Consider the following 17,662-nt stretch of genomic DNA (forward strand, 5'->3'; position numbering starts at 1 on the left):
AATAATATTTCATTTGCATTTTAGGTATTTATAACTTACCTCCAATCTGCATTGGATATATACTTGGTGGTTTAATTATGAAGAAGTTCAAGATTACTGTAAAGCAAGCTGCCCACGTAGCATGTTGGTTATCCCTACTGGAGTACCTTCTCTATTTCTTGTCTTTTCTCATGACCTGCAAGAATTCTCCAGTTGCTGGCATAACTACTTCTTATGAAGGGTATGTTGATTCCTAAGGAATGGTATATGCTTTCAACAACTGATGACTAATGCATTTTCTCCAGTGCTGTGCATGACCAGAGCATTTGCTTAGGAGTCAGGGTCAGTGAACCACGGTTGTCCTACATCTTCCTTCCCCTGTCACTCATACACTAATCTATCCAGTCCCTAGGCTTATTAAAGAGGTTGGGAACATATCAGAGAGTGAGTGAATTTAGGAGTGTTATTTGTTCATGTGTGTTACATGCGTGGTTGTCACTGTGATATCCTGGTGGACATTAAAATGTACATAAAGAAAATACCCTATGGACTTATTAGGATGTATTTTCCATATATTTTACCTTCCTGTCAGTAGATAAAACTAAAAGTTGACTATACAGTCTATAGAGGCTCTTTATGTATCCACAGTGGACTTAAATTTAGCAATATTGGATGCAAATATATACAAATTAATTAGTATTCAAATTTATGTATTTCACTTGTATAGCTACATCTAAAGTACTGAATAATTTTATATTTAGATTTTAATGTTAGATCTGAGGGCTTTCTGGGTTTATAGAAATATTTTCTATAGTGATATAGAATTTTAATAGCATACTTTAGGACATATTTAGATCATCATCTGTCAAAATGAAATAAAAGACACCATAAAATTTGTAAGATAGAATCATTTCAAATCTAAAATCATAAAGGAATTTTATATACCTTATCTGATATGAGTCTTGTATACTCCATTCAAGACAGGTATTATTATTTTCATTTTATAGTAGGAATTCAAAATTCTCAGGGATTCAATGACAAAGGAAGTTAATGGGAAACCTCTTCTACCACATGTTTCTATATGTGGCTTTTAGCCAGTCGTGGTGGCACATGCCTGTAATCCTTCTGTACTCTAGCCACTTGAGATAGGAGGAACACAAGTTCTAGCCCACCCTACACAATTTAGCAACCTAGTGAGATGTCTTAAAATAAAAATGATATAAAGCCAGGTGTAGTGGTGCACACCTGTAATCCCAGCACTTGGGAGGCTGAGGCAGGAGGATCACTATGAGTTCGAGACCACCCTCAGCTACACAGTGAGTTCCAGATCAGTCACACTACATAAGTGACACCCTGTCTCAGACAACCAAAAAAAAAAAAAAGAATATAAAAAAGACCCAGAGATGTAGCGTCTCTGAATAATATATAGCCCACTGGGATTAAGTCAGAGAATTAGGATTTGTATTGTCTAGATTCCCATATGAGGCTTTTTCAGTCATTACAAGTGCAGGATACTTTCTTTACTAGAAGAATGCATTTATTCACTCAAGTATATATTCTGGCTTGTGTTTCTGGCACTAAATGCATTTTCTAAGTTATGAATGGAACTTACAGCTTTTGATCTCCACATTAGCTCTCCCTTGTTACTTTGCACCACATGAGGAAACCACAGAAATTAGGTTCTCTTCATTTTTCATTTCTAATATTACCTGGAAAAACTCTGCCCATACAGCAGGCATATAATTGCACTTGTTTATTGGTGACATATTTTTCTGAAATGGATCACTGAAAAAGTGGTTCTATGATCACGGAAGCAGGCAATTTTTGTGCCTAAACCACATACTACGCAGGCTACACGTTACTGGTCAGGGGACTTCTAATTCTGTTTTGGGGAAAGAAAGGAATGTGATTGGAGATGGTGATGAAAAACAGTGATGAAAAAATGGGGAAAAATGCTGGAATAGTCTTTCAGTATTCATGGCATTATTTTAAATCATTTCAGAATTCACCAAGATGTATATGTGGGAAATAAGGTCATTGCTGACTGCAATAAAGTTTGCAACTGTCCGACTAAAATATGGGATCCTGTGTGTGGAGACAACGGTTTATCATATATGTCTGCTTGCCTTGCTGGTTGTGAAACATCCGTTGGAACTGGACTGAGCATGGTAACATCCTGGTAGCCTTTTGGACAGAACTTTGATGCACTATATTAGCAATTTCTGACTATGAACTGTGCCTACATTTGCTAAAAGTAAAATTATTCTTTCTGAAAACCAGATTAATTTGTTTGTGGACAACTTAAATTATTTTCTGTATTCATACACTATTACCTTGTATTTCCTGTACCTGAGCACTAGTTTGTAATTTCCAAGCAGTTTAATTTTTTTTCCTCAAATGATATAGTATAGGTTTAAATACTCTAGACAGGAACACTTTTTATTTTAACATAAAGTTGGCATTTTTTATTTCAGTTATTCAAATAATTGCTGTTTTTTCTATGAATATGCATCCGTAGGCTGTTTTTCACATTGTGGTAGTTTTCACAAGACAGGGTTTGCCTCAGAAATGTCACCTTTTCAAAGTAAAATATAACTTGCTTGATAGTCAAATTTGAATATAAATTTTGATTCTCCAGAAGTCCTATACAAAATTGTTTACATAAATTGCATAAAGTAATTTTTAAAAGGGTTGATCTTTTGCTTGTAAAGATCTTTGTATTACAAAACAGATTGCTCTTTAATAGAGTTGTTGAAGGAACTATTTTTCTTTAAAAATGTGTTCAGAAAAGCTAACCTAGTGCAGATTTATTTCATACGTATTTAGAAAAAAAAAATCTACACTTTTGGAATCGCTCTCCTGTGCTTTGTTTTATAATTTAGTCCTGAAACACACTATAAAGGACATGAGAACAAGGGAATAGGCAGCCTCCATCACGTGTGTGCGTGCGCGTGCGTGCTTGCGTGCGTGCGTATTTGGAGGGGACGTGTTGGGATCAAACCCAGAGCCTCACACATACTAGACAAGTGCTCTATCACTGAGCTTTAAACCCCAGCCACAGCAGCCTCCCTTCTGATCCAACTGGCTATGTGGAAAACATTTTAATTTTGTATTCAAATTTTTTTCTACCTTAAATAGAGAAATTCATTATTTTTTTACACAGGTGTTTCGAAACTGCAGCTGCATTCAAACACCCGGAAATGCATCTGCGGTGCTCGGGCTGTGCTACAAAGGCTACGACTGTTCCTTGATGCTCCAGTACTTCTTAATCTTGTCAACAGTTAGCAGTTTCATTTATTCTTTAGCTGCCATTCCTGGATATATGGTTCTCCTGAGGTAAAATGATCATTTTCTCTGTTTAGATTTCTTTCTGGTTATTTGGTAAAGTAACATTTTCCTTAAAAATAAAAGCCACTTGGAGCTCTGGGTATCTAAGAACTCAGTGCTCAAATATGCCATTTATTCAAGGTCTTGCGTTAAATGTTAAGTTTTACAGAACACTAAAGTGAGATATTTAAATATAGAAGGCATTTCCTTCTATATCCTTCCCCATTTTCCTTAATTCTCTGAGAAAAATGAGTGGACCTCTCACTGTTTAGGACAAGAAGTGACTCGTTTTATAGAATGTTAAGATGTTGCACGTATATGTTTTTTATATCCATACAAATGGGGGTGTGGTACATAAAGTTCTGGTTCCTAAGGTGCGTGAATAGTCACCGAGTACGGACAGTGACTAAGAGTTGTTCTCATACTACTGCGTAAGTTTCCCTTTCCTTAGAGCCTCGTTAACACTTGGAATTTTCCGACTTTATGATGTTGCCTGTTCTAATTAGCATGGAGTGGTGGGTTAAGGATGTTTTTGTGTGTGATATGTAGTGAAAAGAAGCTTCTCTTTGAGTTTGTTGTTGCTGTTGTAATTTAGCTTTTGAGACTTCTGCTTCAAGATGCTTATTCATTTTTTCCACTTTTTTTCTGCATTTATCTTTTTCTTGCTAATTTGGATGGTTATTTAGTAGATGATACATGTCATATGGATGATATAATTAGCTTCTAATCTGTTATATTTCTTTTAATTTTTCTGCTGCATCATTTATGAAATGAAATCCTAACAATTGTACTTATGCCTTTGTGGTTAGGGGGTCACATTTAAAAGGTGTTTCCCCATTTCTGATTTCTAAACATATTACCTTAAATGTTATCCCAACAGCTTTACAAGTTAACCATTTACCTCTTTAAACCACTTCAAGTCTATATGTGGTACACAGGAAAGCTAGATATCTAATATTGTTTAGCAGATACCAGATAATAGATATTGGAATAGCCTAAATTACAGGTTCTTTCTCCACCGACTTTTGGTGCCTACCTCCTTAGATCTAAAGTTATTTTACAACATGGATCTATGCTTCATTCTTTTTCTGTTCCACTGATTGGTCTGTTCTCAAACCAATAACACATTGACTTAATTGCTTTGAAAATAGAAAGGTTAAAATCTCACATGATATCTCTCCCTCAGCTACTCACCTTGTCATACTTACTGTACTGTAAACTTTTTCCCAAATTGATTTATTTATGTATGCATCTTTATACTCACATGTGAATCTTTATTTGGTTTTTGTTGGTTCTATAGATCAGTTGGAAAGAAAATGAAATATTGGTGAATATGATACATTCCCTTTACTTAAACTTTCTTTTATATCCTCGAAGAGAATTTTGAAAGGTTTTTTTGTAAATGTGAAGTATCATTAGATTGCTTCCTTGGTATACAGCTCCTATGTATACATATATCTATGCTCTGAGATAAAACAGTTTCTTTACTCACAGGGAACACTCCTGAGATCCGACATGCTTGGGTTTGTTCCCCCACCTGAAGCAACTCTCTGACACTGACTAGGTGTCCTCCATTTCCCTCCAATTCAGACACTATCTACCTCAATTCAGCCTCACATCCCAAAATTCAAACAGCACCATCCTACAGACAGCCCTTACGTTAGATGTAGGTTGCAAGCCCCAGCCACCCGGTCTTCTGACTGACTGGTGATGAAATGAAGATTCCCACTGATATAAGAGAAATAATAACTTTTAAACTACTAAACATTACTTGTGTCGCGTCTGTGTTTTTCAAAATAGAAGAATGACTTTAAAGGACAAAGGAGGTTAAGCGAAGGAAAGGTTAACTGAAAGGTAACTTTTGCAAGACGGGTAGGATCTCAAAAGTATGTTGTCACCAAGGCCTTTGGCTAGGGGTAATTTAAATAGCAATATCAAGATGTGAGTGTAATATGGTCAAACTGTTATTAACCTATAGGGTTATACGAATAGCCACTTAATTAATATTGTTCTAATAAGAAAGTGAGTCAGGTAGCAAGGGTACATGGACAGAACAAAAGGATTCTGGGGAAGGGATGGGTTTGAATGTCCTGGCCACTCACCTAGGTGATTGGGTCACCCATTTGGGTGGCTGATGTCTATCTGGACTTTACTGGACCAGGTGACACCAGTCACAATATAATCTCAAGTTAATGGCTCATTTCTTGAGGAGGCCTGTAGGCCTGGTAGTTGTATCTTTATCTTAGGGCCTGGTTTTCAATAGAGTGCCTCTAGCCACGATCTTGGGGTGTGTTTGTCTTTCATGTTGACTCTCTTGAGGGCTTGTCCCTGTCTGACTGACTATTACTTTTTTCTAACTTAGCTGCCTTTACTATTTTCAATTCTGAAGAGTTATCTCTAACTGTGGTTAGGGGAGAATAGGTTAAGTTTTAATCTACCTGTTTTGAGCTGAAAAGGGTCATTGTAGGGGAGATCACAGACCAGGACTTTTCCAGAAGGTTACCAAGGGGAACTAGAAAGAAGTCATGCTGCAGCATAGCAGTTGTGACAAGATAAAATAAAATAAGTTCATATTCGTGCTTTAGGTTTCATGCCTCTACTCCCTTCCTCCACTTTGGCCAAGATCATATTATACAGTTTAACTTGTGGAATTTTTACACATATCTAAGCCTTTTCTCTATTATTGCAGAATTTCACATCATGATGCTGGAGGGATGCACCAAATGTAATTATTTACTGCCCCCCTTTTTGGAACTGAGAAATGAACTCAGAGATTTTGCACTTTGCCACAACCTGAGCCCTTTTTTATTTTCAAATGTCTTGCTAAATTCCCTGGACTGGGCTACAAGTCGCAAGCCTTCTGTCTCAGCCTTTGAAAGTACAAGGGTTTTAGGCATGGGTCACCAGGCCTACCTTTGTTTGCCATTTTTAATGAAATTTTTAAAAAATTTCTTTCAGAATCCAGTGTTCTAGAAATTGATGGTTTTTGTCAATGCTGATAATGATAAATCTTGGAGAACGGTTTAAACTGCTTATAATTTATGAAGCTATACCCATGCTTCCGTGATAGCAAAATTACTACATTGAAGAAAGAATAGAAAGAAAAATTCTTCAGTAAAATTTAAATGCCCTGTTTTCTGTATTTAAAAAATTAGGTGACCAAGAAAGACATGCTGGGTCTGCTGGATTTTTTCTTCTGAGTTAAATTATTCATAATGTCTAAATAACTTCTCTGTCAGACGGCCTCTGATCAACTAAGCCTCATTATATGAGGATGTCAGATTATTCTATCGAGTAAAATTTCTCTACCACAAAAATGTCAATAAAATGTAGTTTTTCCTAAAAATTTATGGCAGTCTTCTGTGAGAAATCTGCTTTTATTTTCTCTATTTTGAATTAATCAGGGAAGGAATGATAAGGCAGTGTATCTTTCCAGCGGGTGCCATGCTAGTGGAAAAGTGTGGGGGACAACATTGAAAATACCTGTGGAGTCTTACCACTTTTCTTTCCGCATAGAAGAATTTCAGGAAACAGTGAAAAGATGAGAGTATTTTTGGAGAGAATAGAGAAATTTCTGTGCAACTCTTGAAATGGTACTAAATCACTTAAAATAGGTTTGCTTTGTGATTTCTAAAAAATCGTATTCTTTTAAAGGTTTTTTTAGTATTGCTTTCTTTTTTCTTACATTTACCTATGTAAGTGATCTACTTTCTTACATTTCATTAAAACATATAACTTGATTATAGATAGGAGTACATTATCTTGTTTTAGGTCCAAAGCTTAACCATTAGAACTGAGTGATCCTGACATGGAAATGGATTGCTTTGAAATACTTTCTTCTTTGTTAACTTTCTGATGGGCAGTGACTGAGCAAAAAAATGTTAGAGGTTAAATACCAATGAGAGAAATGTGTCTTCCATGTAGGCATCAAGCTGGATAATCAGGCCCTGAATAACCAAAGCCTGAACATAAAAGTGTATTTTCTAGTATTCATAGTTTGCTATTGCAGAGAAACAGCCCTCTTGGGAAACTGTAGTCATTTTATGTTTTTTATTTGTACACTTATTGTAGGTGCATCAAGGCTGAAGAGAAGTCTCTTGGTGTGGGAGTACATACATTTTGCACAAGAATATTTGGTAAGAGTAGTTATTTTTCCACTGTTATAACAGAGCACTATTAAATGCTTAATAGATGAAATAATACTCTCAGAAGAAAACCTACCAAATAATCCTTCTACTTCGAAACAGTGTTTTGTAATTACTGTGAAAATAAAGAGTACAAAGAAATGGAGAAATTATACTTTTCATTTGAAATGGTCCCCTCTGAACTTAATTATACTTTTCATCTGTTAGAAGATGTTAAAATAAAATAAACAGGAAATGATTTATCTAAAGAAAATATACACGCGATTGGTCCAAAGCATTTCAGAAAATGTATGATTCAGAATCATTAATTCAATATTTTATACTATCAATAATGTGGTTATCTCTAATTCATCATACTTTCCTTTGTAATCTAGAAACCTTACAGTAAAAATAACATAATTTCAAGTAATAAAACTTAAAGCACGCCCTTTGTATTTTGTTATGCAAATGGAAAAGCAAAATCTTTTCAAGTAATGTGTCTCCATTCTTACCTTGATTCTTTTCTTACTGTCTTAATTGTAGCTGGCATTCCAGCACCTATATATTTTGGAGCTTTAGTGGACTCTACCTGCTTACACTGGGGAACTTTGAAATGTGGTAAGCCAGGGGCATGCAGAATATATGATGCAACCAATTTCAGGTAAAGATTTTTTTCAGAACTTATTTTTAATAATAAACTTGCAGTATATTGTATGCTTTAAATGTACCAGTAAACTTAATGGGGAAAAATAAATAAATAAACTTGCAGTAAATAGCATCATCATTCACATCTAACATTTTCTTTGTCAAGTGTCAAGAATATCTTTAGCTTTTTTTTTAAGAATATGTACTGACATTATAATTTCACTCCTTATCTATGCATTAGATTTGTATCTTTCCATTCTTCCTAAGGCGATAAATGCAAGTATGAATGATTCTCTTACCTAAGTTTTCAAACTATTTGAGAGAGGGAGAAAGAAGGTTTAATAGAGGAACTGCTTACTCATCCAGTTCTCCACAAGGAAAAAATGAAACAACAGGTGTATACTTGTGAATTTACGTGATCACAGGAAAACCCTGGAAATCAACAAAGGAAAAATGGAACCTTGTAAGTTCCAGAGAAATGGAACAATGGAATATGTAATAAGAGAAACAAAATATCCCAGAACCTGCAGACCCATCTTCACATCTAGGGAAGGGAGAGTTTCCCTTCTGTAGAGCTAAGTGTGAAAGAACAGCAGCAAACTCTACCAATATGGATGATGGAAATCCTAGCCACTAGAGTTTTATAAGTTCAGAGGCTTTCAATCAAACTAGATAACTAATCTGAAATTTTCACAGCAGCCTGGCATTAGAAAAGGATTTCACATCACATCCCAGTAAACTTCTCTAACAAGGAGCCATCACAAAAAGCACTCCGATTTTGGGTTCCTCTCATGGTTAGAAAACCCTACATATTCCCATTTCTCAGATGGAATTTGCCGCACCAGAAATTTCAGTGCATTGGCTCAATGAGTAGCTACCTCCTGAACCAAACTTGTCTCAATAGAGTGACTCTGACATAAACCCACCGAGAGTATCGCACTATAGGGAAACGGTAGTGGCATAAAGAGGGGAATGGAGGGCACTGGCCTGAAAAACTGGAAGATTGGATAGCGTGCTGTGTTGCTGGCTTTCCAAATAACTGGCATCTGCAACTGAAAAGAGGAGAGGTTTGTTTTGGTTCAATGTCAGTCCATGGTCACTTGGCACCAAGGCAGGAACGTCATGGTAGTAAGGTGTAGTGGTGCGAAGGTGCTCACTTATGGTAGCCAGGAAGAAGAGAACCAGGGAAGAAGAATGGAGAGGCAGGGGTCAGGGGCCAGATATAGTCCCCAGTGTCACATCTCCACGACTCGCTTCCATCAGATAGCTGTCACCTCCTAAAAGTCCATTGAGCTGTGAACTCATCGAGTTAACTTGTTGCTGAAGTTAGTGTCTTTACAACTCAATCACCTCTCCAGGAGTCTTTTAATCCATTAAAACAAGATTAAATGGCACACTTGCCTTCTGATATCACGGTGGAACCACTGATATGCAGTTTCTTGCCAGTGCAAAACTGAAAGTAGTTACTTGTGTGGTTCCTGCTACACTTCCCTCCACCTTGCCCTGGGCAGAGGCACCTGTCACTGACAGGACAAGATCTCTGTAGTTCTCCTGGGGTGGTCTTTTGCAATGCCTGTGCCACTTGATGTCCTGCCCCTTGTTCAGAAAAAGAAACTCTGTGGATAAACCTTGTTTGTTGCTGGTGATACTCCACTTTTGTTCACTCCTGTGAGCACTTTGATTGAGAATAAATTTCCTATCTCCTGCTGTGACCCACTCCTGTTTGTTCCCTGTTGTACACTACAGCTGAAAGAATCCAGAGAAGTAAAGCCCTGTCCTCAGCATGCATGGTTGGGTTGGGGAGGTACGGTTCTGTTTCTGGGTGAATCTGTCCCTAATAGCAGCAGAGAGCACTACCATTGCTGCTTCATCTTGTCTACATGGGTCCCCACTGTTGCTTGCAACTTGTTTTATCAGGCATTATTTTAAAAAACTGGGTATGATTACCTCAGAGAGGACATTATGATTCTTGCTGAAATCTTCCCATGAAACGTTTGTGCTGGCGCCTCTCTGTAGTTAAAGGGAAACCACTACTAGTGCAACCAGTGACAGCCCAGGACCCTACAAGTAGCACAGCCAATAACAAGTGTCTATAAAAACATCCATCACCTGACAGGAGCCACTACTCTTCTACACCTGTGGTCATATAGGATGCACCAACATACTTTTCTATTTATACCACACCTGCCTGAACTTCTAGAGTATGTCCCCTCTCTTATTACCTGCAAGACAGGGGTCTCTCTGACACTGATATAGTAACAAACTATACCTAATCTCACTAATCATATCCAAATAAATTACAGTTACCATTGGTGGTTCAGTGGTAGAATTCTCATCTGCCAAATAAGCTATGGAGAGATTACATTATAGTACTCACCTGGAAAAAAAAAACCCTGACCTTGCCTAACAAACTGATACCCAAAATATATCTTCAAGAGAAATTTGCTAAGAAGGCCACCTCATAAAAGTAGCAGAAATGTACATTTGACCAGATACACAAATCTGAATTTAGGAGCATAAGCAATATGGGGAGAAAACAAGTTATGATATCTCTAAATGATCATACCTTTCTACTAATGGATTCAAAAGATACCAAAATGGATGAAATGCCTGGGAAAGAATTCAAAAGAATTATTTTTATAAATCTCAATGAGATCCAAGAGAGTACATGTAAACACTTAAATAAAATTAGGAAAGCAATGGAAGATGTGAATGATAAAATTAGCGGTGAGATAGAGATTTTGAAAAAAACCCAAACATTTGTGAAAAATTCACTTGAAAGCCTCAACAATGGATGAGATCAAGCAAATAAAAAATATCAAAACTTGAAAGGCAGGTCTTTTGAAATCATTCAGACAGAACAAAAAAGAATAATAAGAACGTTCACAATCTTTATCACACCATTAAACATTTAAACTTCTACATCACTGGCATATCCAAAAAAGAGAAGACAGAGAGTGAGTACATAAACCTGATTACATGACATAATGGAAAAAATCCCTAGTATTCAGAAAGACCTGGATATCCGTGTACAGGAGGTTTATTGAACCCCAAATAGATGTGACCAAATAAAATCCGACATATTAAGTTAATTTGTCAAAGGTACATACAAAGAAGAAGTTTTAAATTCTGCAAGAGGGAAGTACCAAGTTATGTAAAAGAGCATTAGACTAACCACAGATTTCTCAGCAGAAACCACACAGACAAGGAAGGAATGGAATAGCATGTTTTAAGTACTGAAAGAAAATAACTGCCAACTACCATTGCTGTGCCCAGCAAGGTTATGAGAAATGAAGGTTTCAGAAATGAAAGGAAAAATAAGTACATTCCAAGAGAAACAATAAGGGAATTTATCACCTTAAACTAGCCTTACAAAGATACTTATGGGAGTCATATCCAGAAAGGAAAGAAATGTAATTATCATCATGATAGTATGTTTATGCATAAATCCCACAGAAACGTAAATATATAAAAAAGAAATACAATGATTCAAATGTTATCAATACAGTAAGCCATCAAACCACAATGACAAGAAAGAAACACGCAGAATATTGAAAACAACAGATGAAAAAACACAAAATGACAGCCATAAAGTATGTACCTTTCAATAATAACTCTCAAATGTAAATGAACTAAATTATTAGAGTAAAAATACAGGCTGTTTTTTTTAAAGTGAAAATAAGATCTTACATTATGCTCCCTAAAAGAAACACACCTCATCAGTAAAGATGCCAACTGTGTTTTTAAGCTTTCCATCACTGTGACAAAATATAACAAATTTATAATGAAGAAAGATTAATTTTGGCTATGGTTTCAGAGATTTAAATCCATGGCCATTTGCTCTGTAGCTTTGGGCCTGTGTAGGATACAGCACCATACCAGGGAGCACGTGGTAGAGAAGATCTTCTTATTTCATGGCAACTGGGAAGCTAAGCCATAAAAGGCAGAAAAGGGTCAGGGCTCAAATATCCTCATCAATGACCATATTTCCTTCCCTAAGTCCAACCTCCTAAAGATTCCTCCACCTACCAACAGTACATGTGATCTTTGGGAGACATTTAAGATCCAGTCCATAATATTCCACCCCTGGCCTCCAAAGGTTCCCATCCATCTCCTCATGTAAAATGCATTCAGTCCATCTCTAAGAGTCCACATAATGCTAACTATGCAGCACTGCTCAAATGTCCAAGACCAGAGTCCCCTCTGAGATTCAAAATGAGCTCTTAGCTGTGAGATCCTGAAATTCAAAAGTTACAAATATCTAGATACAGCAGAAAAGGGTGAGCATTCCCATTCCCACACCAAAATGGAGGGATAAGAAAATAAGGAGTAATTAGACCATAGCCAAGCTTAAACCAGAAAGGCAAACATTAAATCTTGTGACTTCATTCTGGCATAATGTGGCACACGCTGGTGTGATATGAGCTTCCAAGGGCTTATGCAACCTCTTCAATGACCCTGCTGGCTATGGCCCACATGCCCCCCCTCCCTCTCTCTCAGGCTAGCTCCACTAGCTCCACTTACTGCTTACAGCTTCACCTAACAGGAGTTCGGGTCCCTGGGATCTATAACTTCCAACTTCAGTTTCACCCCTAGAGCTTCACATGTCACTCTCTAAAGGCCACAGTGATACTGCTTCTTGGTCCCAATTTTCTGTACTAGTCAGCTTTCTGTGACAAAGTACTAGAAAATTAATTTACAATGAGGAAAGATGTATTTTGGCTCATACTTTCAATCCATGGTCAGTTGGCTTCCTTGTTTCTGAAAATTGTCTTTAGGCAGACTATCATAGCAGGAAGTGCCTGGTAGAGCAAAATTGCTCACTTTGTGGAATCCAGAAAAGAAAAATATGACAGATATACTTGATTGTGTCAACTTGATTGAGAGCTGCCCAGGGAATTGTAGGAGCACACTTCTCGGTGTGTCTGGGTGGGTCATGGAGGGCTCCACCATGTCCTTTTACTATGATGTTTCTTGCCTTGGAGCCACCTGACCATGGCCTGAATCCCCTTAAAACATGAGCTAAACTAAGCCTTTCTCTCCTTTAAGTGTGGACATTTGGTATGATGTTTAACAATGAGAAAGCCGACGGAGGATAGAGTATACTGAGGAGGGCAAGGGAAAGAGAAAGGTTCTAGGGTCCCAGTATGCACTCCAAGAGCATGCCTCGGTGGCCTAATTTCCTTCCACTAAAACCTACCTCCAAAGCTTCCCCCTTCTCCCAAAAATGCCATCATCTGTGAACTAAGAGTCCAACACATGACTTTTAGGAGACATTTAAATTCTAAACTATAACAGTCAAAGACTGGAAGGGAAAGGATGGAAAATGATATTGGAGGAAAACAAAATCTAATACGCAGCAGGAGTTACATTAAAAGACAAAATATACTTCAAGACAAGAATAAAAAGGTCACAATATAGTGATTAAGGGAGTAATTTATCAAGATACAGCAACTACAAATATATATTTGTAATAATGTAATTGTATTTGGGGCATTCAATATTATAAAGCAAAGACTATTAGTCCTAAAGGGAGAGATAGGCTCCAATACCGTACTCATGGAGATTTCAGTATCCTAGTCTCACCGATGAATAGATCACCCAGACCAAATACTCAACAAGAAACATCAGAGCTAAACTACACTATGAATCAGCTATCCCCTACAGATACAACATTTCAACAGATAGATGTAGTATACACATTCTTTTCATCAGCACATTTTATTTTCTCTAGAACAGACCACCATATATTATGCCACAAAATAAGTAAAAAAAATTTTAAAAATGAAATCGTAGCCTGTATCTTTTTGATTTCCAAATGAAACAGAACAAGATTTCTATAGCAAAAAAAATTTTTGAATGAACAAATAAACGGAGACTGAACAATACTTTTGAATAATGAGTCATTCACAAAGTCAGAGGGAAAATTAAAAGTTTTCTTGTGACAGAAGGGAAACACAACATACCAAAAGTCATGGGATGCAGTAAAAACACTACTATGAAGGAAATTTACAATTTAAAAAAGGAAGATTTCAAATAAACAAACTAATAATGCATCTCCATTTTTTATACAACACCAAACACAAAAATAACAGAAGTAAATAAACAGAAGAAATAAATAGCTAAAGAATAAAAAAATAGAAGAGAAATAAATAGTGCTTCAAAAAGATAAAAATATTGACAAATCTTTGGCTAGATCAAAAGAGATTGGGAGAGAGAATGATGTTTCTTTATCTGTTTCTGCATCTGTAGCTACCTATCTGTATAAGGTGGATACAAATAACAGAAACAGAAATGAAAAAGAAGATTTACAATTGATACTACAGAAACACAAAATATCATTAGGGATTATTTTGAAAAATTGTATGCTAAAAACTGAAAAATTTAAAAATAAATGGAAAACTTTGTGAAAACATGATCTAGCTAAACTGAAGTAGGATCTAAAAATCCTGAATAAACCAATAATAAACATTGAATTTGAAAAAAAATAAAAAATCTACCAAAAAGAAAATCTAAGATCAGATGGCCTCTCTGCAATAATATATTACAAAACTCTTAAAGAACTAATGCCAAATCTTCACAAATCATTCCATAGAACTGAAAGAGAGGGAAACCTTCCAAACTCATTTTATGATTCCAGCATTATCTTGTTACCAAAATCTTACAAGATCACAAAGTTAAAAGAAAAGAAACACACACACACACACACACACACACACACACACACACACTGGACCTGGCATATTCCTGTCCAGCCTGCAGCTTGCAGGACATTCGCCCTTTTAAGAAAAACTTTCATAACAAAATAAAAATACTTTAATACATTATAGATGATATTTATTTATAGATGATAAAATATTTATAAGTTTTTATAAGTATATATTAATCAGTTTATAAGTATATATTTACATTATATACAAACTATGTTTTTTATATTTATATACAGCCCCAAACAACTTAGCTTCTTTCAGTAAGCCTCAGGCCAGCTGTCTTAGTGTAGTATCTCTGATGAACGCAGATGCAAAACTTCTCGGCAAACTGCTAGCAAGTCAAATTCAAAATTACATCGTAAAGATTATATAAAATAATCAAGTTAGTTTCATTCCAGGAGTGTAAGAGTAGTTCAACATATGCAAATCAGTCAACATTAAAATAAATCACATAAGTAAGGATTCAGAATATGTGAATTATCAATTATATGAGTAATTTAACAAATGTAGCTATTTGCTAACCAAATAGAATATATATTCTTCTGAAGACTATATTAAGCATCTACAACAATTGACTGGATCCTATGCCACTAAGAAAAAATTTTTTAAAAACAAAGTAGTTTTCTGTTCAAAATGCAATGGAATTAGAATTCAGTTAAAAGATTGTCACCACCCTAAATGTTCAGAAAAAAAAAAAACAGTCTTAAATTACTTATGTGAAAAATAACTTATAATGAAACCAATAGAATAATTAGAATTCTATGTCAATAAAAAGCACTGAATAGAAAACTTAATGAAGCTAATCAGTACTGAAGGGAATTTTTGGATCTTTTCAGGTACATACTTTTTTATAAAGGATTAACTATTAATGAATTCAGAATTTAGACAAAGTACAATAAAATAAGAATAGATAAGAATAAAAAAAGAATCTTATAAATATTTCCTTAATTACATACTAATGTATTTCCTATCCTAACTAGGAATAATAGATACAACGTTTTTAAAATCCCAAAGGGGCACAGCTAGGTTGAAAGACAATATAAACATCATTCTGGACATCTGGGCATGAATTGAAAACATAAACAGGGGTACAAAAGAGTAAAGAGAACTGTATTCAAAGGCTGACTCTAGAAATGGACAGGGAAATCTGTGATATCACCTTCCAAAGAGATAATAAAGTACTTCCAGTGTGCCGACTAGGTCCAGATTTCATATTTTATTGAAAATGTTGAGTTAGAAAACTCTGTACTGGCTTAGGTATTGTGCTTCAAAACTTCATGTCTACTGAGAACTTCAGAATATTAACTTATTTGGAAATATAGTCCTAACAAATGGAATTAGTTTTAATAAGGACATAATGGGCTATGGCAAATCCAAAATCCAGTCACTGGAATGCTTTTCTCTGTACTCTTGAGAATTTTAGGTATAAAGATGAAAATAAGCAAGAATTAATGCATAAGATATTCGTATCAGCAGTGAAAAAATACAATTCTACATTTTGGGGAAGATGAGAACATAATAATAATAATAACCTGGAAAAGCAAATAAAGAGAAGAGGCACAAATAAACATTATTAAGAATAATAAAAAGGTACCAGCAGAAATACTTAGAGGTTTCAGATATAAACAATTGGAGATAGTAGAGAATTTCCTAGGCAAATATGAATGACTAAATTTTACTATAAACACACACAAAACATGAATATTTTAATACCTGTTTAGAAATACAACCCTTTCAAAAATGCCTACTTCCCCAAACCACCAAGCCCAGATAGTATAAGGCAAATTTTGTCAAATGTGCAAAAAACTGATGATTCTAGCATTATGAGTTAGTCTAAGAGACTGAAAAGAATGGAGGATTTCTTGATTCCTGCTATAAAGTTTGTATAATCATAAGATTAACTCTGGATAAGTTCAATACAAGAACAAAATTACAACTTAATCTAAAAATATGTGTGAAAATTAACAAATTGAATCTACTAATGTATAACAATGGCTAATGAGGTTTATTTAGCAATGTAATGTTGGTTCCACATCAGAAAAAACTACTAGTATAAAATGGCTTATAAATATAAAGTTGGAAAAATCTTAGCTGTTCCTCTATGTAGAATAGTGATTTGATATTTTGTGTATTCATGAATAAAACTTTGAGCAAATGTAGAACAGAAAAATTTCTTTTATAAATCCCCCCAAAATATCTATCATAATTAGTTATGATTCTTTGGAATATTTACATTAAATAATGAAAAAAAACTGCTGTCACGGTCAGCATTAGGTTTAAGATAGAATTTCTATTCAATGCAAAAAAAAGTAGCAACAAATGACTTAAATAAAGAAAATGAATTTGGACTTTCTGGTGGAAGGTTGACATTTTAACAAATAAATATTGGAATTAATTCATCAAGGTTACTTATAAAATGTTGACAGCTGAGATAATAGCTGCTGTTGTTGTTAAGGAAATAAAATATATATAAAGATATACAAAATTAGTTTGTACTGACCACATTGTCTGTGTAAGATTTAATATGTTTTAATACTGTTTAAATAGGCACATCTACCTTGGATTGCCTGCAGGACTGCGAGCAGTAAGCTATTTCCCAGCCTTCTTGACCCTGATTCTTTTAAGGAAACGTCATCTACCTGGTGAAAATGACTCTGCAGGAACTGAGCTTGCAGACACGAAGGTTATAGAGAAGGAAAATGAGTGCAAAGATGGACACAAAAATTCCAAGGTCTTGAATGATGAAGAATTGAAGACAAAACTATAATTCCCTGTTCTATCAGCCTTCCCAGAGTTGGAGGACACACTGTACAGCTTAATTATTTTTAAATCATTAGAGACTGCAGGTAACTTTTTCTTGTCTTTAAGAACCTCAAA

At 35.4% G+C, this 17,662-nt stretch overlaps 1 protein-coding gene across 7 annotated transcripts in view; it reads left to right on the forward strand.

Annotated features, from left to right (window-relative positions):
• Nucleotides 1–17,662, forward strand: part of Slco1a2 (solute carrier organic anion transporter family member 1A2) — a 99,280-nt gene extending 81,618 nt beyond the window's left edge. For all 7 annotated transcript variants that reach the window (XM_010615725.2, XM_010615746.2, XM_010615756.2 and 4 more), the window contains 6 exons: nucleotides 25–220; nucleotides 1,982–2,147; nucleotides 3,143–3,315; nucleotides 7,378–7,442; nucleotides 7,974–8,091; nucleotides 17,333–17,662. In XM_010615725.2, coding sequence (XP_010614027.1) covers nucleotides 25–220; nucleotides 1,982–2,147; nucleotides 3,143–3,315; nucleotides 7,378–7,442; nucleotides 7,974–8,091; nucleotides 17,333–17,552 — 938 coding nt within the window. In that variant the 3' untranslated portion in view covers nucleotides 17,553–17,662. The remainder of the gene's footprint in view (nucleotides 1–24; nucleotides 221–1,981; nucleotides 2,148–3,142; nucleotides 3,316–7,377; nucleotides 7,443–7,973; nucleotides 8,092–17,332) is intronic.

The sequence above is a fragment of the Fukomys damarensis genome, unplaced genomic scaffold (assembly GCF_012274545.1).
Source record: "Fukomys damarensis isolate Sample0158 unplaced genomic scaffold, DMR_v1.0_HiC HiC_scaffold_19, whole genome shotgun sequence".
NCBI lineage: Eukaryota > Metazoa > Chordata > Mammalia > Rodentia > Bathyergidae > Fukomys > Fukomys damarensis.